The following is a 26569-nucleotide window of genomic DNA, read 5'->3' as shown; positions in this document are numbered from 1 at the left end:
TCTTTAGTTAATTATTTACGGTAGTCTCGAACATAAAAGCAGGGCTTTGGGGACTGGAACTTCAGAAGTCGCCACAGGACCTAAAAATCCGACGAGGGAGAAGCTGAGCCGACCTGCCACGACACCACCACCGGTGGAGCCCTGCTGGACCGCCTCACCACTTTTCCCAACGACAGAGGAGATCTCCCACCGGAGAGTCTTCTTCCTTTGACTGGTGGGGATAACCAGTTTCACCGTCTTTTCGCCTTCCCGACGTATCTCGTGGCGACCTTGCCTGTGCCAAGCACCCCGGCAACCGGGATACCACGTTTTACCACGACCGTGAAACAAAGGTACCACCTTTAACCGGAAAACTCCACGGCTGGTTTCTTCCCTGGTAGTGCAACGACCTTCATCTTTCCTCCAAGTCGAGATCTTCTCTTCCCCTGGACGACGACGCAACTTGCACCCACTACCAGGAACAACTGTAACCGCTGGAGGATCCTTCCCACTTAAGGTACCGTGTCCCGCCTGGCTTGCATTGCTACCGACTGTACGGGGTAGATTTAGCCCCCGGCTTTCGAACCTGGGTTAGCCTGGGACACCCTGGCTAAACTTTCCTAAGCCTCTCTAAACTCTTTTTTAACTCTCTGCAAGACTTTCTAAGCCTAGTGTAACTGTGTGATCTTGGGCGCATTTGTGCTCTGCTCTCTCTAAGAGTGGGCCCAGCCTTTGGACTTTGGCTCACCAGTGACTTTTGCTCTTCTGCCTTGCTAACAGTGTTCCTGAATCTTAGAGTGGTGTACCTTTCCATATTCTGTCTTTTTCCCTCCCTTTTTCACAAACTTATTGGAGTGCTATCTAGTCAAGCGCTCACCTCTGTATGAAAATAAGTGGTGTTTTACTAAGACTTATCTGATAAGGAAAAAGGGGTGTATATATTACAATAATAACTGTGTTTAGAATATTTTACAATAAGAGTGCTGGAGTGTTTCAAACAGTGTGTTTTTAAATAAATAATTCTATACTTTGATACCAACGCTCTGGTCAGTGTTTGCTTGTATTATTGTATCTGAGTGCCTATTGTGTATACTTTGCATACTGCCTAACTCTTCTTGAGGGAAGTCTGACTGCTCAGCCACAGCTACCAGGTAAATCTGGGTGGTTGTTATGGACTTGATGGTCGTGCAGAGTATAAATACCTCCGTCCCCAAGTACCCCACAGACAACACCAGAAATACTGCCTGTGCGGTCTTTGAGGCCACAGGTGGAAGTCCGTCGAGCCGATTTGGGAACAGCCGGAAGAACCCCTTGAACGCTGTAAAGCAAAAGGTTAGGCAGTTATGCACAGAACAGGAAGGACAACTAAAGACACAGGTAAGTCGGTGCTGCTTACCTAGGTGGCCCAGGGATGTGAGGAAGGGCTGAACCCCGGAGCAGGAGTTGCTGGAGGCTAGGAAGGCGGATAGGTAAACACCTAGAGTGGAGGCCGGAGGCCAGGTTACCAAGCAGACAGACGTGATCCGTAGAGTATCCAGAGACGAAGCCGAGGTCGAGTAAACAAGAGGACCAAAGTTCGAACAGGAGGGCGAGGCAGAAGCAGTCCGTGGAGCAAAGCGTGATTCGGTAACTGAAGATCCAAAGTAGAAGGGCAATGCGAGGCAGTCCGTGAAACAAAGCGTGGTCGAGGAAAGAAAACAATCCGTAAGTTCCAAAGCGTCACGTGATCCAGGAGGAAAACAGCTGTGAAGCAACGCTCCATGATTCCGGAAGTCTTTTCTATCCTTTCAGGGGTCACGTGATACGTGACACGGGAGCGTTGCTGCGTGAAGGGCAATCACGTGATCCGTGCCGCGCGGGTCTCCGTGGGCAACGCTTTGCGTTGTAGCGAGATGTCAATCTCCAGTTCAGTTGCCAAGAACGGGAGGGGCGATAAACGCCGGGTCTGCCATACAGTTTTCTAACAGGATGGTTGAGGGTCAATGGGTTACGTGGACCCAGGTAAGTGTGTGGGGTAGTGGGAGACGTAACAGTGGTACAGACTGCTACCAAGTGGGTTTACTGCTAACACCTGTAGTCCTAAATCTTTTGCAGTGGTCCCTAAGGGAACTGCACAGGTTTCTGCCTAACAATCTATAGCTCGTCTTGGATAATGGGTGTTATTGATTGCTAAGTTAGACCTGGGGTTTAGGGACAGCTGTATTAAGGTGGAAGGAGCCCATGGGAGGTTGAGACAGGGAAGTACAGTATTGTACCCTGCCTGCACCCTGTCCAGAATAAAATCAGTAATTGTTATAAATTGGAAAATAATCCATGTACCATAGGGAGCTATTGAGGCCATCCTGGATATACGGTTGTAATCTAGCATTAATTAACAATGCAGCTTTCTTATTCAGTTGTCCTTAAAATCTAATCCCTCCTGGACTAGCCAGTGAAAGTTCGATGTTGTTGACTTTTGTGGCCCCCATAGTAACCCTGCCTCTGCATTCTGGTGATGCTTGGGTCATTTCAGTAGGGATACTGCCATTCCCCAGCATTGGATCTTTCATAGATTCACATGCTTGAATATTCCCTGTCGTCAGACTGGGAATCCTCTGTAATTTAAATAATAAAAATAATAATATAAAACGTCTTCCTTAGGAAGAAAAGCTACACCCATAGAGCCCCATAGGGCCTTGTAGCCCTTCATGTGGGGAGTCCCTTTTAGGCCCCAACCAATGAGGTGGCAGGGTTTAAGCTCCACCCCAGTCAGCCATCTTCAGATTTTTCACTGTCTCTACTGAACAGTGGAATCCTCTTCATCTCTATGTCTCTATGAGCAAATTTGTTTTCTCCATACTGACATTTTTGTCATACTTTAAGCTTTTTGTAGCTTCCCTATCACTGGGGCTTTCTAGTTCGACCTTTTGAGCTCTGGTTTCCACCCTTTGCCATCTAAAAATGTAGTGTTGTTTTTAGACTCCCGACTCACACCTCATAGCTATCAAAGAGAAGACCTCCCTTTTCAGGGTCTGCTCCGGGTGTGGTAAGCAGTTCATCTTCATCAGAGACCCCCACAAACTCTGCATCCATTGTCTTTACCCACATGATATCCAGTCATGTAAAATATGTCAAACCTTTTCCAAGAAGACTCTGGAAGACAGGCATATGAGTACTTCACCTGGAGAGCAGACAAATGTTGTCTGATGAGGAATCCTGCAAGACTGTGCCTTCAAGTTCCTCCAGGCACCCTGAGAAGCAAGCTCCAAAAAGGGAAACTTCAGTGGACAGAGCAGACTCTCTGCCATCCAAGGGCAAGTGAGAAGTGGGAAATCCTCAACTGAACCTGTATCTAAAAGTCTACTGGAAGGTGATCTACACAAAGGTAAAGGTTTCTCCATTTCTTCTTCTATGTCAGCAAAGCGGCCCTCCACGGGGCACCGTCCATCACTAAAACTGTTCCGTCGTCGACCGATAAACCTCGTCGTTGACAAAAGACCCGTTGACGAAGCACCTGTTCAAGAAGGACACTGGTGAAAAGCACTCGTCGACCTCCAAACATTAGTCATCGAAGGACCCGTCCTCGTCAACGGAAAAACCATCAACGAGCCCCGAAGAGCAGGGCAAACATTGTCGATTGACCCAACACCGCCAGATGTCATCCAGTCTTTTGCACAGCCAGAGGAATCTGTAACCATCCATACACCACAGCTAGATAGGTTAGAAGGCGCTATCCCTCTATTACCTGTAGCGGAGATGAACAAACTGTTTGACATCATATTGCAGGATAAGTTCTCAGAGGTGAAGTAACAGCTGCCAGTACAACCTAAAGAGCATAGTCCACACTGGCAACCGGTAATGGAAAACATGACCCTTTTGGCCCTAGTCTACTGCAGTTGATGTGCAGAATTATGGACGAGTTTGAAAGGAGAAAAAGGGCAAGGCTCCTGGTCACTCAGACAGCTCCTGTAAGCGGACCTTTGCGAAGCATATCCACGGTGCACCACACTGGAAGCAGGTCTCCTACAGATCGTACTCAACATCAATCACCGCCGCCTCAGCGATCGTCACCATACTCACATCATGGCGGATCACCCAGGTCTCAAAATAGAAGACTCTCTCCATCTCCTCCAAGGCGATCTTCATCAGTCTTGAGCAACCAGTGGCAATGCTCACGCTATGGCAGATGCCCAGGTTTCACAAAAGAAGACGCTCTCCATCTCCTCCATGGTCTTCACCTCAAAGATCCCAAGCGCGTAATGTGCCTTCAATTGCTACAGCCTCAGAATGTCCGGATGACATTGTAGACGGCGCCAGGGAACCTGATGATCCATTTAGGGAGTTTTATGACCCCGAAAGCCGGAAGAAGGTGAACGGCCTCAGGACACTCCAGACACAGACCCAGACAATTGGGATTCTATTGTTATCGAGAAGCAGAAGAAACATGACTCACTGGGCGGATCCTCACCTCCGGACAATATCATATGTTTTCACTCCATCATGGCAAAGCCAGCAGAGATCTTCAAAATACAAGTCACCGCAGAGGAGAAAGCATCAGTCCTCTATGAGCACAAAGACAAAAGACGCAGCACTATCGCCACAATACCAATACTAGAGACTATTTGGGATGTGGGTGAACAAATTCTGGCCACTCCTCTTTCCACTACGGCACTGCTGGCTAGATCTGAGAAAAAGTACAAAGGCCTGGACAAGGCTCCATTATGTCTCAGTTGCTATCCTAACCCCGACTCAGTCATCACGGTGGGGGCAAGGAAAAGACTGCAAAACCCAGCCTCTCCTCTCACAGCTCCGCCCAATCAGGAGGGATGTAAAATAAACGGATAGGGCGTAAGGCCTCAACGGCGGCATTGTTGACGGTGCGGGCCACTAAAGCCATGGCCATGATGACAAGGTTGGATAGGAAATTATGGCTAGGTATGTCCCTTCTCACTAAACACCTTCCAGAGGAGTTTCAAGAAGAGGCCAAAGCCATTCTCACAGACGAGGAAGCAGTCTCGGACCACATGATCGACACCTCTGTGGACACTGCCTACTGCAGTTCCAGACAGATGGCACACGGCTCAGTATTGAGACGCCAAGCCTGGATGAAGGCAACACGTTTCAGGCCAGAGGTACAAGCCCAGATCCTAGACTTGCCATTTGATGGGCAAGATCTATTTGGCAAGAAAATAGATGATCAGTTGAAAGGCATCAAAGCCGACACAGACACTGCTAGGGCGATTAGCTCTTTAAAGGACAAGGACCGCTGTGCTTTTTCTCTCCTTTCAAGGTGCTAGCTCCAAGTACAGGTCATAAAGTCAGTTGTTTCAGTGTCAAGTATCCTCTTCAACCTCATTCCAATCGGGAGGTAGATACCAACAAGGTTCGACCAGGTACCAGAACCAACGTGGCAAAAGGGGTTCGAGCTAGGGCAGGAACCATACCAAGAAGAACTGACTTGTACTCGGCACGCCTTCCACTTCACACACCAGTGGGAGTTCGCTTCTCACTGCATCTCAATCTTTGGTACACCATAACATTGTACAAATGGGTGCTTCAAGTAATAAAAGGGGGACATTCCATAGACATTCTTCAACACCCACCACCTCGCTCACCGCCAAGAAAAAACATACTCCGGCTGCAACAGCTAAGGGTAGAAGCCGCCAAGCTTTTGCTAAAGGCTGCCATAGAGCGGGTACCACCTCTACAACGGGAGAAGGGATTCTATTCCCACTTTTTTGTAGTAACAAAGAATAACGGCCAGTGGTGCCCAATACTAGATCTACGGGCCCTCAAGTTTGTTTGTCGTCTAAAATTCAAGATGACCTCCCTTCAACATGTCCGTGTAATTTCCTTGCTACCCTAGACTTGGAGGATGCCTACTTCCATGTACCCATCCATCCATTCCACAGACAGTACCTCTGGTTCTTTGCCGGCGACCAACATTTCCAATTCAACGTACTTCCTCCGGCTTAAAGTCTGCACCAAGAGTGTTTACAAAATGCCTGGCCCCAGTGGCCACTCACCTCAGGTGCCCCGGGCTACAGGTTTTTCCATACCTAGATGACTGGCTGGTGAAAAGAAGCTCCCTGGAAACAGCGCCAGAGGCCGTGGGAAGAACAACCACCCTACTCCAAGACCTTGGGTTCTCGATCAACAAGGAAAAATCGTCGCCACTGCCCGCACAGACAGCAATCTTTCTAGGAGTAGATCTGGACACTCGCGTTCCCAGGGTTCGTCCCTCTCTGGACAGAGTGGCCGCAATGCAAAATGTAATGGTTCAAAAAGAGAACAAGCTCCACTGTCAGACAATACATGTCCTCCTGTATTTTCCTCATACCAAATTGCAGACTGAAGATGAGACCGCTTCAGGAGGAGCTGGACAGCTAATGGGCTCAACACAGCAGATCATGGGAGGACATTGTGCATCTCAGTCAAAAATTCCACAAGGCCCTCGAATGGTGAGCCAAACAATCCAATCTTCTACTGGGGTTACCCTTCCAGCTACCCATGTCCACTCTACTCTTGAGAACGGGCGCTTCACTCTCGGGCTGGGGGGCCCATCTGGGCAATATGAAAGCCAGTGGGATATGGTCGTCAGCAGAATCCCATCTGCACATAAATATGTTGGAACTCAGGGCTCTTTCCAGACAAAGGGTCACAGTGCAGACAGACCACACCACGTCAATGCACTACACAAACAAACAGAGCAGCACCAGGTCCAACATCCTCTCGATGGAGGCTCAACAACTCTGGGACTGGGCAATACACCACAAGGTACACATGCGGGCAGAACATCTCCCCTGCAAAGACAATGTGTTGGCAGACAAACTCAGCTGGCAATTCCTTCAATCCCACGAATGGGAGTTCAACGACTGCAACCTGAACAAATCATTCCTCAGGTGGGGACAACCCACCATAGACCTGTTTGCAACCCACGTAAACAAGTAAAGTTGCTTCCAGGTACCCAGAGAGATACTCTCTGGGGGACATGTTCTCCATAAAATGCAGGGGGAAATTCTTTTACGGGTTCCCTCGAAACCTTTGATACCGCGGTGCTGCGCAGGATGAATGAACAAACTTGCACAATGATACTGATAGCACCAATGTGAGCATGCCAGATTGGGCAACCTGCACTCATTCAACTAGCACTGAAGAAGCCATTTCGCCTCCAGCCTCACTTGCACCTGTTGTCACAGCACAGGTGCGAACTGCTTCACCACAACCCGGCCAGCTTATCCTTCCGGGACTGGCTCCTCAGCAGCGAAAATTCCACAACCTTGTTCAGGATCCCGAATGCTGGGGCATACTGCGAGCCACCAGGACTCCGTCCACCAGATGGACATATACTAGAAAATGGAAACGGTTCAGATCCTGGTGTTTGGAAGTTGGCACAGATCCCCTCTTGGCATCTGCAGAACACATTTGACCTTACCTTATACATATAGCAAGGAGCTGTTTGGCAATTTCTTCCATCAAGGTCCATTTCTCGGTCATCTCCGCTTATACCACCAGGCCTCATCAACTCTCTCTAGTGGCACACCCGACGGTCAAAGCTTTCATTAAAGGGCTTATGCATTCTTTTACCAAACATAGGAAAATTTCTCCCCCTGTAGTCTTAACACAGTCTTAGCTGAGCTAATGAGAGTGCCCTATGAACCTATTGACAGGTATGACACAAAGTTCTTATCTTGGAAAGGAGCCTTCTTGGTGGCTATAACCTCAGCCAGGCGCATTGTGTCGCTACAAGCACTGCCCACCGAGCCACCGTTCACAATTTTTGCACAGGGACAGTGTTCTTCAACTTCATCCTAAATTTATTTCAAAGGTCATATCTGAATCCATTTTAGCGGAAATTATTGTTTTGCCCACTTTCTTTGGCAACCACACCAAAACTGCAGCAGAGCGGACGCTACATTCACTAGGTGTGGCGAGGACACTTAAGTTCTACATTGAAATAACAAAAGATTTCAGGACTTCAACAAGACTTTTCGTCGCCTTTGCAGGATGAACCAAGAGTCGATGCATATCAAAACAAAGTCTGGCACATTGGGTTTCGAGTTGCTTTACTCACTGTCACAAATTCAGAAATAACCCTCTGCTTGCCACACCAACGGAACACCCTCCACCAGAGCGAGGGCGGCCTCAACAACGTTCCAGGCAGGAGTATCTTTGAAGGAGGTTTGCCGGGCAGCCACCTGGAGCACTCTCCACACGTTTGCCCAGCATTACTGCTTGGGAGATGACAACAGAAGGGAATCAGTGGTAGGACAAGCAGTGCTTCAGCCCTTATTCACTTAAGGTAGGAGCAGCCTTTTGTTCCTTAACTTTTACTCTTGTTTGTTCCCACCGTCCCATTGCATGTATTTTCTGCTAGCCTTGCTTTGTACAGGTGCAACCTTCCGGCTATCAGACATGTTGGATTGTAATTAACTGCTTGGTATTCTATTCAAGCATGTGAATCTATGAAAGATCAAATGCTGGAGAAGTCTTAGTTATTTACCTGTAACTGTATTTCTCCAGCATTGGTATCTTTCATAGATTCACATGCTTAAATATTCCCAGTCGTCAGACTAGGAATCCTCAGTAATTTAAATAATAAACATAATATAAAACGTCTTCATTAGGACGAAAAGCTAAACCCATAGAGCCCCATCGGCCCTGGGTAGCCGTTTACTTGTGGAGTCCCTCAACCTCCTTTGGTCCATCAGTTACTAGCCTTCACGGTTCAAAATCTGAAGATGGCTCACTGGGGTGGAGCCTAAGTCCTGCCTCCTCAGTGGTTGGAGCCTAAAAGGACCAAAGGAGGCAGGGGGCTCCACAAGTGAAGGGCTGCAGAGACCCCATGGTTCTCTATGGATGTAGCTTTTCTTCCTGAGGAAGAAGTTTTATATTATTTGTATTTTTTAAATTACTGAGGATTTGCAGTCTGATGACTGGGAATATTCAAGCATGTGAATCCATGAAAGATACCAATGCTGGAGAAATACAGCTACAGGTAAGTAACTAAGGGCCTGATTCACAGAAGCGTTTTATAATGGCGCAATCCTATAGGAAAACGTTCTATGAATCATGCCCAAAGATTCCTAACTAGGGGCTGTTGGCATCATCTATGTCTAATTATGCAAAGTTCTCCTTTGATGGGATGATAGACAAGCTGTTGAAGGAGCAGTTGCAAGGTGTGAAGATCACTACAACACAGCCCCAGAAGAAAATGTTTGATGTCTCAATTCCTTTCTTTTTTTTCTAGATGAAAATCCGAAAATATCTTTTTGCTTCATTGCCACTCTGGATGAAACATGTATCGGAAGACAAACTACAGACTTTTGCTGAGGCTTTCATGATACAGCACTTTGAGAATGAAAACCGGATGAATAATCATGAGCTTTGCTTAAACATACTGGAGGGTTTTATCCAGGCGATGAAGCTTCCCAGTCCACCTCAGCATTGCTGGAGTATCTTGGGCAAAACTACTGAGAAAATATTCATGATTTTACCGAATCGAATTCTGGTAAGAAATTGTTGTAAAATCATTATTTTATTTTTTTAAATTTCTTTATTTATTAAGGATTTTTGAGGTTAACATGTCACATGTGCAGATATCACCAACAGCACTACCCTCTTCCCCTCAGCATATGATTGAGTTTGAACCTTTAAGGAAACAAATAACATTAACTCCACTCAAATCAATGTATGCTATGTAACCCCTTAACCCTCCCCACCCGCAGACGAGATGAGTCGAAAATAGCAGTTAGGGTCTGTGGAGTTTGGATGGGCCGAAGATGTGCCTGTGACGGAACATGGGAATGATTTATTTGTATGCGTTCAGGAAAGGTAGCCATTCCATTTCTCTTGCAGGTGAGAGGTCGTGGAGCGCCCCAGTGATATTGTCCCTCTCGTAAATCTCCTTGGTCTTTTGAGCTCACATTCTTTCTGACAGGAGGGTCGGTGCTTTCGGCCTTATCGTGATGCACACTCTTGCAGCCAATAGTAGGAAGTGTGGCATGTGCGGAAGACGCGACGATCGGCCCTCCGATTCCTCCATCCCAAATAGTATTAGCCACGGATTATAGTTATGCTCCACATCGTTTATTCTTTTAACCCATGCCAGAACCTCCTTCCAGAATGCTTGCACTTTCTGACACAACCACCACACATGCCAGTAGTCCGCTTGCTGGGCACATCCTCTCCAACACAGTGGGCTCGACCTTGTGAACATCTTGGAGAGTCGTTTGGGATCATATTTCCACCCGTGGAGAAGTTTTAGTCTGTGTAGTTTGTATTGGCACGAGATGGAGGTTTTATGGGCATTCTTGCAAAGGCGTTTCCAAAGGTCTTTGTGAATTGGCTTACCCAAATCCATTTCCCACCTCTTCCTGAGGGATCTGTTTGCCTTTGTCTCTTTGTTCAACAGGGCTTTGTATATCTGAGAGACGAGTCCCCTTTGTCCATGTGGACCCGCTCAATATCTTTTCCAGTGGAGAGAGGTCTCTTTGCAGGTTGTCCCTCCATTTTGGGGGACATCAGAACCCCCTTCAATTGCAGGAAGTGGAAGACTGATATGGGCTTGATTTTCAGCCCTTCTAATTCTTGGAGGGAGATACATGAATTGCCTTTTATCATCTGACCCTCTCTGACCCTCTCTCTCTCTCCAGTCCAGATTCATACCATTCTTGGGTGCGCTGTAAGTCCTGAATCTCATTTCTCATTGGGGGAGCCCAAATGTGGCTCATGGGAGAAGGCCACGTTGTGTGTCCCTTCATTTCGCATTTGTCCCACCACAATTTAAGGAGCGGGCCTAGCATCCTGTGGTTTACGGCCTTACTTGGGTATGCTGATTTCAGCACCCAGAGTCATTCCCCTAGTGTCACTGGTCTCAGCAGGTAGTTTTCTATCTCCATCCCGTGCTTGTCTTTGCCGCCTATGTGTTGAGGCACCAGAGCCCTCAACTGAGCTGCGCATAGTATGTATAAAAGTCTTATGGTCTGGAGGACTTTTGGTAAGGAGCCGGTGGGGTTGGCCATGTAAAGGAGCATATCGTCGGCGAACAATCCCAGCTTAAATTTGCGGTCCCCCACCTTGATACCCTCTATGGCGGGATCCTTTCTGGCCATTTTACCCAGGGGTTCTATGGAGAGGGCATACAGGAAGGGTGTGAGTGGGCAGCCATATCTAGTTCCCCTCCAGAGATTACATTCCCTAGATGTTTTCCCATTGACTACCAGCCTTGCTGTGGGGGCATTGTATATCGCTTGAATCCCTGTCATGAATCGCTCCCCAAATCCATAGTTCTCCAATGTGGCCCAGAGGAACTCCCATTCCACCCGATCAAAGGCTTTCTCTGAGTCTAGACTGAGCAAGACATGATTCCCCCACCCCCCACCCACCATCGAGTGCTCCATAATATCTAGGGTTTTGTGTATGGTGTCTACTCCCCGTCTTCCTTTTTATAAAGCCCACTTGGTCCGGGTGAATCAGGCGCAGCAGGATTCCCTCCATGCGGGTGGCCCAGGCCCTGGTATACACCTTTACGTCCGTATTCAAGAGGGATAGTGAGCGATATGACTTGCAATTGGTGGGGTCTTTGATGCTTTTGGGGGTGACTACTATGTGTGTTCTTACAAAAGAAGGGTGGGGCTTGACCTTACTCCTGTATATGGTTAAAGAATCTGGCCAGGTGAGGGGCCAGGGTTTCTGCGAATTTCTTGTAAAATCCCATTGTATAGCCGTCTTCCACCGGTGCCCCTCCTGCTGGTAGCCTGTTTATAGCCACCCTTATTTTGTGGAAGTGAATGGGGTCTCCAGGAAGTCCCTCTCACCCGGGGTCAGTTGCGTTACTCCTGCCCCGGGTTATATATTGCTGCATCCCCGTTCTGTCCGCGGATCCTTCACTTTTCACGTGCACACTCGATAGGAATGTGTATCCCTTCCGGTCCGGGTTTAGGGCCCTCCAGATGTCCAGTAAGCCCCTGACGTCTTGGCTCTTTTTGAATGTGTCTGCCCCTCCCAGTCGTTTCCCCCTAGGTTCAGCCCTCGTCACTTGCCTGTCCCTTTGAACGTCAGCCCAGGTGTTGAAGTCTCCCCCCTATTATGACTAGCCCTCTACTCCTGGCCAGTATGATGGAGAGGGCTTCTTCGTTGAATGTGCTCTGGCCCTGATAGGGGTGTATACTTTGGCTAGTGTTACCCAGTTCTCCTCCCAACTCCCCTGGACCAATAAGAGCCTGCCCCCATCAATGAATGCACCCCCGGGTTTAGCAGTGAGACCCGCCGGTGTAAAATCAGGCCTAACCCTCCTTTTTTCTGATCCGCCGAGGTCTTTAGGTTTGCCCCACTCCCTTTCCTCTCAATGGCCTTTCTTCCCCGGCTTTCAATCTGGTTTCCTAAGTGAAGAGAACATCCACCGCTGCCCTCTCAAATTCTCTCACCACCAGGGACCTTTTGGTGTGGGAGTCCATCCCCTTAACATTTAGTGATCCCACCCTCAGGAGGCTCGTTCTTTTCGCTTTCCATGTTTTCCCCTCCATTCCTTTTGCTTACATCCCTGTTCCGTATTCTTTCCATTTCTCCCTCTATATCTCCCGACTCTTCACTTTCTCTTAGTTTCGATCCCATCTGTCTCCCCCCTGGTAACTAATAACAGAACTAACATGATGTACCAACAATTGTGTACACAACCTGTGGTACCTTGTATTGAGACACCCTCTTTCAACTGAGGTCCACTAGGTTAGAAACTCCCACCCTCCTGCGGTCCTATTTTGTTTCTGTTCGCCTTTCCGGTTTACGGGCATATTCCTTCTTTTAAGCTGCCTTCATCCCCCTCCCCTTTTGGTTCAGAGCGGCTTCGACAGAAATGGGGAGCTCGGTTTCACATATTTCCTTCCTGCTTTACTTCTCTTGCGCCTTACTGTATGGTGTAGTCCTGGGAGAGTGGGCTCCTGCAGGTCTGTTATGGCTCTTGTTTCTGTGCTCTCTGCTAGGTGCGCAGGACTTGCTTTGCCTCCTCCGCTGTAGTGACTCTTTATACTTCTCTTTTGACCTCGAATAGCAGTGAAAAGGGGTACCCCCACCTGTACTGGATCCCTTTGTCCATGAGCAGACTGCATTCCCCTCCTATGCCCCAGGGTGAAGCTTGACAGGTCCAGCAAACAATTTGACCCCTGATAGTCTATTTCCTGTACCTGTTTCGCCCTGAGGAGGATTTCTGTTTTTCCTTGTATTCACTACCATGGAGCGTGGACCGTCGCTGAACGCGCTTCTTCCTCTGTGGGTTCTTTTGATCTGCACTGTTTTCCCTCCTTCCGCTTGATAGAGGAGGTTCATAATGTCCTGCACTTTCTTCTCGACCTGGGCCGTTGTTTCTCCGTCTGCTTCTTCCAGATCAACTATAAGTATATTTGTACTTAGTCCGGGACGCTGTTTGCTATCCCCCCCAGTCCTCTTGCCTCCCTGCTGCTACTATGAGTGGGTCCCGTGTAGCGGGCCGCCCCCGCCCCTTTCCTGCTGATTGTTATAAGGCCTGCCTGCTCGATGGTGGGTCTTCTCAGCACACCTTGGTTACTTGAATGTATCCTACCCGCCACCACCCATCACATATTGTTCATGTGAACCGGATTCCCGGGTGCACCTCTTCGTAAGCTCGCCCGACTCCTGATTTGGGACCTTGCCTGCTCACGGTGGCCCTGCCGGGCCTTCCGTTGTATACACCCCATGGTGAGGCCCTTTGAGGCAGTTCCCTCTGCTTCTTGCGGCCCGGCAGTGCTATGTCCCTTTCCGTCTCTGGCATGCGTGGCGCTGGTCCGGTGGGCTTGCGTGGACGCCCGCTGAACCTCGCTGTTTGCTTGGGGAGTCAGGCTCTCTTTACCTGGGTCTTCTAGCGCTGGGAGGGCTCTGTGCTATACCTCATCCCACTAGCCCGCTGTTCTCTTGTTGCTGATGGGGAGGGGGGGCTTTATGCAGAGGGTGCTTCCGCCCCCCCTTTGCCGGCTGCACTCTGTATGGCCTGGAAAGCATCGGCTCTTTTCACCTTCCTGTTCTGCTGGGCACCCGTTAGTCACTGCTCCTCCAGGACCCCTCTGTAGGCTTTGCCTCCTGCCCGCTCTTCCCTGCTGCGAGACAGGAGTCCAGTACTCTGTCCTGGGGTGTGTCACATCCTTTTTAGATGCTGGTGTTGCGTGTCGGAACCCCCAGCACCAAACTCTGTGTTAGGGAGAATTCTCTGTTAAGGCTAATTTCCCAAACCTAGTGAGTCCCCCAGCAGCTTTGCTGGATTTTTGGGGTTTATTTTTTTCTCCTGCTAAGGGTGAGAATCTTTTTCTCCCACTCTTAGACATGATTTGAGATATCCTTTGACTTTGTAATGTGTTTTATGGGCAATGGGGTCTTTTACTCCATAGGGTTTCATGTATTTTTGCTAAGTGTGTTACACAGCGCCCTCAGTGCAATAACACAGTGGTGTCATAGTGACCCCCAAACATAGACTCCATACCCTGGGACTGACTACTGTCTCCCAGGGCATGTAAAGTCACCATTGACTTTACTAGTCTTAAATGATGAACAGAACCAGTACCAACCATCATATTGTGGAAGTACTGGTAGGGGTAATTAGATTGCCCCTGGGTCTGTTTTTTGAGGGGGCACTGTGCAGTCCCCCCTCGTCGAGTTTCTGGCTGGTGGCAGTGGTTCCCACGCGAAATATTCCACCTGAATATTTCCTATGGGATTTTCCCATTCAATTTAAACGCACCACTTTTTTGGTGCAATGTTAAAGATACCGCCGGGTTATTCGAGCCCTTTGTTCCTATTTTTGGCGGGCTTCTCCACAGAAGCCTCCAAAAGTGGTGCCACTCTGTCTGTGTCTACAGGATGTGTGGGAGGGGGCATTAGGCACCCTGGACTGAGTTGGCTCAGCAACTAAAGTCACACTCTTGTGTGATTGGCCCACTTAGCATGTTTGAGTGACAGCTAGGACTGATGAAGGGGGGTTTTCTGCAAAAAGCAGGGCTTTGGGGACTGGAACTTCAGAAGTCGCCATAGGACAAAAGAATCCGAAGAGGGAGAAGCTGAGCCAACCTGCAACGACGACACCACCGGCAGAGCCCTGCTGAACTGTCTCGCCACTTCCCAACGACAGAGACGATCTTCATCCCGGAGATTCTTCTTCCTCTGAACTGGTGGTGGATAACCAGTTTGCCCTCCTTTTCGCCTTTCTGGATCGTCTCGTGGTCAAATCCCCCGTGCCAAGCACCCCGGCGGCTGGATAGCCACGCTTCACCACTACCGCGATTAAAAGGCTAGTACCTTTTAACTGGGAAACTCTGCGGCTGGTTTCTTCCCTGGCAGTGCAACGACATCCAGCTTTCCTCCACGTCGAGATCTTCTCTTCCCCTGGACGAAGCACCGACTTGCACCCACTGCCAGGAACAACTGCCCCCGCTGGAGCTTTCTCACCATTTCAGGTACTGTGTCCCGCGTGGTCTCCCTTGGAACAGACTGTTCAAGGTGTCCCGTAAATCCTTGACTTTCTATCCTGGGGTGACTTGGGACCTGCTAACTAACTTTTTCTGAACTAATCCAACCCTTTTCGAACTATCTGCAACGACTCTTTAAAGTACTATTCAACTGTGTGATCTTGGACACATTCCGCCTTGCTCTCTCCAAGAGTGAGCCTGGCCTATGACTTTCTTGCTCCTCAGTAGACTCTGCCTTTTCTGACTTGCTCTGGTTATCCTCAAAGTGTTGGTATTGTGTATCTTCCTAATTCTGCCTTTTTCCCTCCCTTTTTAACTAACTTATTGGAGTGCCATCTTAGGTTAAGCGCTCACCTCTGTCTGAAAATAAGTGGTGTTTTTACTAAGACTTGTTCAATAAGTAATCAGGGATGTATATATATTAATAGTGACTGTGTTTGAACTTGCTTGCCATATTAGTGTTAGTGTATTTTACAAAGTGTGTTTTTAAATAAATAATTATGTACTTTTATACCCAAGCTCTGGTCATTGTTTGCTTGTGCTACAGTATCTTTGTACCTATCTTGTATACTCTATATGCTGTCTAACTCTTCTTGAGAGAAGTCTGGCTGCTCAGCCACAGCTACCAGGTAAATCTGTGTGGTACAGACTGCTACCAATTGGGTTTACTGCCAAAACCTGTAGTCTTAAGCCTTTTGCAGTGGTCCCTAAGGGAACTGCACAGGTTTCTGCCTAACACTCTGGGCTGCTGCACTTCCCCCACCACTCCTTCGCTTCCCGCCAGCGGAGGCCTGTTGGTCTCGGCCAGCCTCTGGTCCCGACTCCTCTCTGCCGCACTCTTGCTAGCCCTCCTCGCACTCTTCCCCTGCTCTGGTGCGCATAGTGTCTTATTCACACCGTCCGGCGCCTATGCCCCCAATTCAGCAGCGTTCAGGCTCTGGAATGAGCTCTTTTTCATCCCCTTAAGCCCCTTCGCCTGCGGAGCTTCGCCTCAGGCAGCCATTGCCGTCCGCACCTCCTAGTGGTCTCTGCAAATCATTCTTTTTTGTAATGTTTTTTTTTTAATGAAGTTAAGTCATTTATTCTTCGCTATTTCTGCCTATGCTCTTAATTGAATTGCTTGCAATGACACACCAGGGACCTCTGAAACAAATCACGAAAAGACGAGTAATTATAGGTGTACAACAGAGAGATTCTTCATGCTTAAAAGCTTTAGACTATTTATTTTTTAGCATCTTCTAAAGCTAACATGAGCCCATAATCCTTAAAGTGACTAATGTCTGTTTTTATTTCTTATTATTTTTTTATTTTTGTTTTCAAAACACCTTTATATCTGTCTCTTATTTCGATATCCAAATAACGGTTTAAAATTGTAGACACTACATCCAGTCAATACATAGACTTACATAAATTATACAATGCATTCAGTACATTCCCAGCCACAAATAAAGGCCAGAAAGTGTCACAGAATTGTTTTTTCAGTACGTATACATAATTAATTTAGCACAATCAGATGTGTGTGTATAAGCTGCAGTTTTGAAATGCATGATGCATACTTTATTTTGTAGAGAAAATCCATTATTTTTCTGACACTAGTACATTACAATCTGTGTCAATCCTGAGGGAGGTAACCAACTCCTCCCGAACCACGGAAGCTGAATGGCGTACGACCCTCCCAGCGTGGTTGGCACGGGTACCTGATGTGATACAAACAGGACACACTGCGGCAGCCAATAGGGGGATGAGGGTTAGGGAGACGTTTGTGGGTAGGTAGAGGGATTTTAGGGAAACCGGGAAGAGGATTAGGGTGCTGTATTGGATAGGAAGATGATAATGGGAAAGTGAGAGAAACCGGAGGGCGTCCTCACTTCTACTCCCCTGGGATCCTCTTTTCAGGTGGCATTGGAAAGTCCATCGTTTTTGGATCCTGACCCTGGGGTGGAGAAGCGAAGGAGGTGTTAGGGAGAATTCTCTGTTTAGGCTGAATTTCCTAACCTAGTGAGTCCCCCAGCAGCTTTGCTGGATTTTTGGGGTTTATTTTTTTTCTCCTGCCAAGATTGTGACTCTTTCACCCTCACTCTTGGGCATGATTTGAGTGTTTCTTTGAATCTAGATGTGTTTAATGGGCTATGGGGTCTTTTACTCCATAGGGCTTCATGTGTTTTTGTGATTTGTGTTACACAGCACCCTCCGTGCAGTAACACAGGGGTGTCATAGTGACCCCCCAGTATAGACTCCATACCCTGGGACTGACTACTGTCTCCCAGGGCATGTTAAGTCACCATTGACTTTACTAGTCTTAAATTCTGAACAGAACCAGTACAAACCATCATATTGTGGACGTACTGGCTGGGACAATTCAATTGCCCCGGGGTCTGTTAGTCGAGGGGGCACGTCTCCGTCCCCCCTGATCGAGTTTTGGCTGGTGGCAGTGGATACTACTTTTTATATTCAACCGCAAATATTTTCCTATGGGATTTCCCATTGTTTTAGGCTACTATCTTTATTTAATTATTTACGGTAGCCTCGAACATACCGCCGGTTTATTTAGTTAATATTAATTCTCCGGTTGGTGTTTTTTGCCAAAACTTGATTCTAAAATGGCGTTTGTGTTCTCTTCTGTGACTCCAACCCAAGTCGAGCCCTTTGTTCCACTTTTTGGCGGGCTTCTCCACAGAAGCCCTCCAAAGTGGTGCCACTCTGTCTGGGTCTACAGGATGTGTGGGAGGGGGGAATAGGCACCCTGGACTGAGCTGCCTCGGCAACTCAAGTCGCACTCTTGTGTGATTGGCCCAGTGGTGAGCCGCCCGGCTCACCACTTAGCATGTTTGAGTGACAGCTAGGCTGAGTGAATGGGGGCTTGCTGCATAAAAGCAGGGCTTTGGGGACTGGAACTTCAGAAGTCGCCACAGGACCTAAGAATCCGACGAGGGAGAAGCTGAGCCGACCTGCCACGACACCACTACCGGTGGATCCCTGCTGGACTGCCTCACCACTTTTCCCAACGACAGAGGAGATCTCCCGCCGGAGAGTCTTCTTCCTTTGACTGGTGGGGATAACCAGTTTCACCGTCTTTTCGCTTTCCCGACGTACCTCGTGGCCGCCTTGCCCGTGCCAAGCACCCCGGCAACCGGGATACCACGTTTTACCACGACCGCGAAACAAAGGTACCACCTTTAACCGGAAAACTCCGCGGCTGGTTTCTGCCCTGGTAGTGCAACGACCTTCATCTTTCCTCCAAGTCGAGATCTTCTCTTCCCCTGGACGACAACGCAACTTGCACCCACTACCAGGAACAACTGCCACCGCTGGAGGATCCTTCCCAATTAAGGTACCATGTCCCGCCTGGCTTCCTTTGCTACCGATTGTACGGGGTAGATTTAGTCCCCGGCTTTCGAACATGGGTTAGCCTGAGACACTCTGGCTAAACTTTCCTAAGCCTCTCTAAACCCTTTTTGAACCCTCTGCAAGACTTTCTAAGTCTAGTGTAACTGTGTGATCTTGGGCGCATTTGTGCTCTGCTCTCTCTAAGAGTGGGCCCAGCCGTTGGACTTTGGCTCACCAGTGACTTTTGCTCTGCTGCCTTGCTTATAGTGTTCCTGCATCTTAGAGTGGTGTACCTTTCCATATTCTGTCTTTTTCCCTCCCTTTCTCACAAACTTATTGGAGTGCCATCTAGTTAAGCGCTCACATCTGTATGAAAATAAGTGGTGTTTTACTGTGACTTATCTGATGAGGGAAAAGGGTTGTATATATTACAATAGTAACTGTGTTTAGAATATTTTACAATAAGAGTGCTGGAGTGTTTCAAACTGTGTTTTTAAAATAAATAATTATATACTTTGATACCAAAGCTCTGGTCAGTGTTTGCTTGTATTATTGTACCTGAGTGCCTATTGTGTATACTTTGCATACTGCCTAACTCTTCTTGAGGGAAGTCTGACTGCTCAGCCACAGCTACCAGGTAAATCTGGGTGGTACAGACTGCTACCAAGTGGGTTTACTGCCAACACCTGTAGTCTTAAATCTTTTTCAGTGGTCCCTAAGGGAAGTGCCAGGTTTCTGCCTAACACTGGTGTACAGCGGTGGGATTTGTATTGAGTATACACTTTAGAGTGCTTTAGGATACCTTAGTACAACTAACCACAAAGCTTAGCACTGAAAAAGTAATCTTTCTAACATGTCAACTATGGAAACTTATAGTCAAGAGTCCCTTGCTACAAAAACTGCTGATTGTTTAAGAGTATTATGTAAGCATAAGAACCTCCTGACTAAAGGCAAGAAAATGGAATTAATAGAAAGGTTATTAGCTAACCAAAGTCTGGATGATGGGTCTGAGGAACCTACCATGCCAGAAAATGTAGATAACGATATAGAAATTGATATTGATCAAAATGTTGATAATCTTGAGGAAGAGTCAGAAGAGGAGGGTGAGGCTGCTGTGACTGTCCCCCCCAAACCTCTGTCTGCTCTACCTGCTGTACCTACTGGGCCTTTGCCAAGTCCCACACTTAGTCCTCAATATCTCGAATTAGAGAAAATGAAACTTGAACTAGAGTTCCAGAGACTGAATACTCTGGCTGAACAGAGACATCAGGAAATGAATCAATAACTAAGGCTTAGGGAAATGGAGCTCAAGCATGAGCTAGAAATGAAGAAATTATCTGTCGAAAATGCTTCTCTCTCTGGCTCCTCTAGAAGTTTCAGTCCTAAAAGACCCCGGATGCCTAAAGAATTGGTTGGTATGTATGAGCCTAAGTTGGATGTGTTGGATTGGTTGTCTCTGTTTGAATATAATCATGGGCTCCAGAACATCACAGGAAATGACTTACTCACCTGGTTGTTCTCTAGGCTTCCCCCTGTTGCAACTGATGTGGTAATGGAGTTGGGGGAGGAGGATAGGAAAGAGTATGAATGTGTGAAACTAGCTCTGATAGCTAGGTTTGGGAAGACCCCTTCCCAGTATTGTAAGAGGTTTAGAACCCTCAAAAAGCATGATGGTACCCCTTGGGCTACCTGGGTGAGTGAAGGGCTGAAAAACTTAGAGGGATGGATTAAGGGTTACAAAGTGAACACTTATGAAGGTATGAAGAATCTTTTTATGTTGGAGTCAATTTATGATGCCTGCTCTCCTGAGCTCAGACTGCACTTGGCTGATTCAAAGGAATTAGATTTCCGAAAACTAGCTAAGGCTGCTGACTTGTGGGTTGCCAACAGGGCCACTCACAAGGATTCTGGGGTAACTCAGAAAAAGTATGAGGGGAAACAACCTAAAAAGGACTCCAAAGAGAATTCTAATACTGCAATTTCCAAAGAGGGCCCTAAACAAAACCAGAAGGGTAAGCCACCAGGGAAACCACAGCAGAATAGTGTCTCCTCTGATGCCAAACCAGAGGGAGGTGAGAACAAGCCTCCATTCTAGAAGGCATTTGGTAAATGCTTTGTTTGTGGCTCTACTGACCATGTGAAAGGAGATCCCAGATGCAAGGGTAAACCTTCAGGGATCCAACTTGCCTCCTTAGCCTTTGCTCCAGAAGAGGAAGTCCCAATGGCAAGTGGAAACTTTCTACTGCTGGCTGATGAGCCCATTGGAGTCTCAGTCAATGTTTCTTTAGTCTCTCTGGGTTTGTGGGAACAACAGTAATTAGATGTGTATAATTCTATCCCAGGTAATACTAAAGAGTATTATAAAGACAGTGTCCAAGTAAATGGTCAGGAGACTCCTGCCATTAGAGACACTGGGGCCAGCATAACTGCGGTGGATGAATCATTTTTCAAGGCAGAGGATGTTGCTAAGGCACCCAAATGCCTCACCAAGTTAGCTGGAAGGCCTGTGCAGATGTGTCCCCAGTTACCAGTTCTCATCCAGTGTAATGACATGGCTGTAAAATACGTGTCAGTGTACAATGTGAAGTGCCAGGTAGGGTTCTGTTGGGTAATGACCTAAAAGCTCTTGGAGTTGTGTCACATACCCCCAGACCACCTAGTAAAAGGTAACAGGAGCTCACAAAACCTGCAAGAGAGAAAACCCTGCGAGGGTTATCTCAGGAGATGACGACAGAGATCACTCCTTTACCACTGGAGCAACTCACTGCAGTAACTACCAGATCAGGAGCAAAGGGGCAACCCAAGACTCCTAGGAAAAAGTCAGCAGCAAGCACTCCAGCGCTTCCAACAGTTACACCTGTAACTCCACCTCCAGCTGAGGCTGAGAGGGAGGTACAACCCTGTATGGTTGAACTAGACTCTGAAGGAGAGCTAGTGGGAGGCCAAGAACTTATTGGAGATCTAGACCCTGAGGACCATCCTGAGCTGCAGTCTTTACTGGCAGAAGGTGGGCCCAGCAGGGCAGCTTTCCGTAAGGGACAAAGAGAATGTCCAACTCTGGAGGGTCTCTGCCAACAGGCAGCTGCTCAGGCTGATGGGCAAGAGCCTGGGAAGTATAGGTTGCACTGGGAAGATGGCCTCTTCTACAGTGAACCAACTGAGTCTGAACCTGGAGACTACAAACGCCCTGTAGTACCTCAAGAAAACAGACAACAGTTCTTGCACTTAGCCCACGAGATTCCTTTGGCTGGTCACTTGAGCTTCAAGAAGACCAAGGAAAGGCTCTCACTCTACTTCTATTGGCCAAAAATGGGGGCAGAAGTAGATAAGTTTTGCAAGAGCTGCCATACCTGCCAAACTTCTGGTAAGGTTGGCGCCAAGAATGTGGCACCCTTAGTGCCTCTCCCAGTTGTGGGAGTCCCATTTGAGAGGGTAGGGATTGACATTGTTGGTCCCCTTGATCCCCCTACCTCCTCAGGCAACAGGTTTATCCTTGTTGTAGTAGACCATGCTACTAGATACCCTGAGGCAATTCCTGTGAGAACTGTTACAGCTCCGGGTGTGGCTAAGACCCTCCTTGGTATTTTTACAAGGGTTGGGTTTCCTAAGGAAGTAATAGCCGACAGGGGGTCAAACTTTATGTCACACTACATGAAAGCCATGTGGAAAACCTGTGGAGTTACTTACAAGTTCTCAACCGCCTACCACCCACAAACCAATGGATTGGTAGAAAGGTTTAACAGAACCATGAAGAGCATGATAGGTGCTTTAGAGGAACCTCTGAAAAGAAAGTGGGACCTTCTACTGCCATGCCTTCTCTTTGCTTATAGAGAAGTCCCTCAGGAGGGAGTAGGTTATTCTCCCTTTGAACTTCTCTATGGCCATCTGGTCAGAGGTCCATTGGCCCTGATTAAGGAGGGGTTGGAAGGTGCTCCTACACTCAAGCCAGTCAGAGTGACTGACTATGTGATAGGTCTCCCAAGGAGAATGTCACACATGATGGACAAGCTTTGGCATGATCAAAAGGCTAACATGGTTGAGTTCACTCAAGGCCAGCTAGTTCGCGTTATGCTCCCAACAAGGCAGAGGGCCTTGCTAGACAAAGTTGTGGGAAAACCTGGAGAGGTCAACTATCTGGTGGAACTGGGCAGACCCCGGGAAGCTCCTAGAGTCTTCCACACCAACCGACTGAAAGCGTACATCTCCAGACCTGAAGTAGGAGCCTTGCTTCTAGCTTCAGCAGCAGAGGAAGAAGAGAGTGAGTCTCTCCCTGATCTCCTCAGAGGTGTACCTTTAGATGAAAAAATTGAAGGAGTCAATCTGTCTTCAGACCTGACACCTGAGCAACAAGAGGAGTGCAAATCTATGTTAAATCAAGTTTGCCTCCCTGTTCTCACTCTCACCAGGCTTGACTCCTTGGGGACAGCACGAGATACTCACTGGTGACTGTCTGCCAGTCAAAAGCAGAGGATACCGAATGTCAGAAAATGTGAGAACCCATATCAAGGGGGAGGTCAAGAAGATGCTTGATCTCGGGGTAATAGAACCCTCTACTAGTCCATGGTCTAGCCCAGTTGTGTTAGTACCAAAGGCAGGATCCAAAGACTTGAGATTCTGTGTGGACTATAGAGCTCTTTATGCAGTCAACAAGACTGATGCCCACCCTTTACCAAGGACAGATGCGTTGGTGGATAAACTTGGTGCAGCCAAGTACCTCAGCACATTTGACCTTACGGCAGGCTATTGGCAAATAGCCTTGACAGACAATGCCAAGGAGAAAACTGCATTTTCCACCCCAGTTGGCTTGTACCAGTTTAAGGTCATGCCTTTTGGATTAAAAAATGCACCTGCTACATTCCAAAGGATGGTGAACCAAGTTCTGGCGGGGATGGAAGACTTCTGCATGGCATACTTGGATGACATTGCAGTCTTCAGCCACTCCTGGGAAGATCATGTGAACCACCTAGGGCATGTTTTGCAGGCTCTTGGACAGGCCAATTTGACTATCAAGGCAAGTAAATGCCAGATAGGTCAAAGTAAGGTGGTCTACCTTGGGCATGAGGTAGGAGGTGGAGAAATAAGGCCCTTGCTCAGCAAGATTGAAGCTGTGCAAAATTGGACAACACCTACTACTCAAACCCAGGTGAGAGCCTTCCTAGGCTCACTGGGTACTACAGGAATTTCATTGAGAACTATGGGACTATAGCTTCTCCACTGAATGTGATCTCCTCTCCAAAATTCCCTAAAAAGGTCAATTGGAATGAGGAGTGCAATCAGGCCTTTGAAAAACGGAAGAAAGCTCTTTGCCAAGCTCCAGTATTGAGAGCTCCTGACTACCACCAAACTTTCATTGTACAAACTGATGCTTCCAATGTAGGTATAGGTGCAGTTCTAAGCCAACTGGATGAGAAGGGTAGGGAGCACCCCATTTGCTTCATCAGCCGTAAGCTGAAGGATCCTGAGACAAGGTGGGCAACAATAGAAAGAGAATGCTTTGCTATTGTGTGGGCACTGAAGAAGTTTAGGCCATACTTGTATGGTTCTACTTTTGTCATTCAGACTGACCACCAACCCTTGAGATGGTTAATGCAAATGAAGGGGGAAAATCCAAAACTATTGAGATGGTCAATCTGCCTGCAAGGGTTTGATTTCACCATTGAGCACAGGTCAGGGTGTCGCCATCAAAATGCTGATGGACTTTCTAGGATGTATGTCATCGACTAGAGGTATGAGGTTCATCCAGGAGTGGATTAAATCCTCCTGTCCCTTAGTCTGGGGGGGGGGGCGAGTGTTAGGGAGAATTCTCTGTTTAGGCTGAATTTCCTAACCTAGTGAGTCCCCCAGCAGCTTTGCTGGATTTTTGGGGTTTATTTTTTTTCTACTGCCAAGAGTGAGACTCTTTCACCCTCACTCTTGGGCATGATTTGAGTGTGTTTCTTTGACTCTAGATGTGTTTAATGGGCTATGGGGTCTTTTACTCCATAGGGCTTCATGTGTTTTTGTGATGTGTGTTACACAGCACCCTCCGTGCAGTAACACAGGGGTGTCATACTGACCCCCCAGTATAGACTCCATACCCTGGGACTGACTACTGTCTCCCAGGGCATGTAAAGTCACCATTGACTTTACTAGTCTTAAATTCTGAACAGAACCAGTACAAACCATCATATTGTGGACGTACTGGCTGGGGCAATTCGATTGCCCCGGGGTCTGTTAGTCGAGGGGGTACGTCTCCGTCCCCCCTGATCGAGTTTTGGCTGGTGGCAGTGGATACTACTTTTTATATTCAACCGCAAATATTTTCCTATGGGATTTCCCATTGTTTTAGGCTACTATCTTTATTTAATTATTTACGGTAGCCTCGAACATACCGCCGGTTTATTTAATTAATATTAATTCTCCGGTTGGTGTTTTTTGCCAAAACTTGATTCTAAAATGGTGTTTGTGTTCTCTTCTGTGACTCCAACCCAAGTCGAGCCCTTTGTTCCACTTTTTGGCGGGCTTCTCCACAGAAGCCCTCCAAAGTGGTGCCACTCTGTCTGGGGTACTTAGATGGGGTGGAGGGAAATTTAGGCACCCTGGACTGAGTTGCCAAGGCAACTCAAGTCGCACTCCATCCTGATTGGCCCAAGTGGTGAGCCGGCCGGCTCACCACTTAGCATGTTTGAGTGACAGCTAGGCTGAGTGAATGGGGGTTTGCTGCATAAAAGCAGGGCTTTGGGGACTGGAACTTCAGAAGTCGCCACACAACCTAAGAATCCGACGAGGGAGAAGCTGAGTCGACCTGCCACGACACCACTACCGGTGGAGCCCTGCTGGACTGCCTCACCATTTTTCCCAACGACAGAGGAGATCTCCCGCCGGAGAGTCTTCTTCCTTTGACTGGTGGGGATAACCAGTTTCACCGTCTTTTCGCTTTCCCGACATACCTCGTGGCCGCCTTGCCCGTGCCAAGCACCCCGGCAACCGGGATACCATGTTTTACCACGACCGCGAAACAAAGGTACCACCTTTAACCGGAAAACTCTGCGGCTGGTTTCTGCCCTGGTAGTGCAACGACCTTCATCTTTCCTCCAAGTCGAGATCTTCTCTTCCCCTGGACGACAACGCAACTTGCACCCACTACCAGGAACAACTGCCACCGCTGGAGGATCCTTCCCACTTAAGGTACCGTGTCCCGCCTGGCTTCCCTTGCTACCGACTGTACGGGGTAGATTTAGTCCCCGTCTTTCGAACCTGGGTTAGCCTGAGACACTCTGGCTAAACTTTCCTAAGCCTATCTTAACTCTTTTTGAACCCTCTGCAAGACTTTCTAAGCCTAGTGTAACTGTGTGATCTTGGGCGCATTTGTGCTCTGCTCTCTCTAAGAGTGGGCCCAGCCGTTGGACTTTGGCTCACCAGTGACCTTTGCTCTGCTGCCTTGCTTATAGTGTTCCTGAATCTTAGAGTGGTGTACCTTTCCATATTCTGTCTTTTTCCCTCCCTTTCTCACAAACTTATTGGAGTGCCATCTAGTTAAGCGCTCACCTCTGTATGAAAATAAGTGGTGTTTTACTGTGACTTATCTGATAAGGGAAAAGGGGTGTATATATTACAATAGTAACTGTGTTTAGAATATTTTACAATAAGAGTGCTGGAGTGTTTCAAACTGTGTTTTTAAAATAAATAATTATATACTTTGATACCAAAGCTCTGGTCAGTGTTTGCTTGTATTATTGTACCTGAGTGCCTATTGTGTATACTTTGCATACTGCCTAACTCTTCTTGATGGAAGTCTGACTGCTCTGCCACAGCTACCAGGTAAATCTGGGTGG

General features: G+C 47.8%; 1 protein-coding gene across 2 annotated transcripts in view; it reads left to right on the top strand.

Moving 5' to 3' along the window:
* The window catches only part of FOCAD (focadhesin), a 2926805-nt gene that overhangs the window by 2538066 nt on the left and 362170 nt on the right, over positions 1–26569 (top strand). For both annotated transcript variants that reach the window (XR_011282193.1, XM_069630760.1), the window contains exon 38: positions 9209–9469. Coding sequence is in view for 1 of the 2 variants with exons in the window: in XM_069630760.1 (XP_069486861.1) it covers positions 9209–9469 (261 nt within the window). In the remaining variant the exon portion in view is untranslated. The remainder of the gene's footprint in view (positions 1–9208; positions 9470–26569) is intronic.

This window comes from Ambystoma mexicanum, chromosome 6q, assembly GCF_040938575.1.
Source record: "Ambystoma mexicanum isolate Mex_15411 chromosome 6q, UKY_AmexF1_1, whole genome shotgun sequence".
NCBI lineage: Eukaryota > Metazoa > Chordata > Amphibia > Caudata > Ambystomatidae > Ambystoma > Ambystoma mexicanum.
This window is presented reverse-complemented; position numbering and strand designations above follow the sequence as displayed.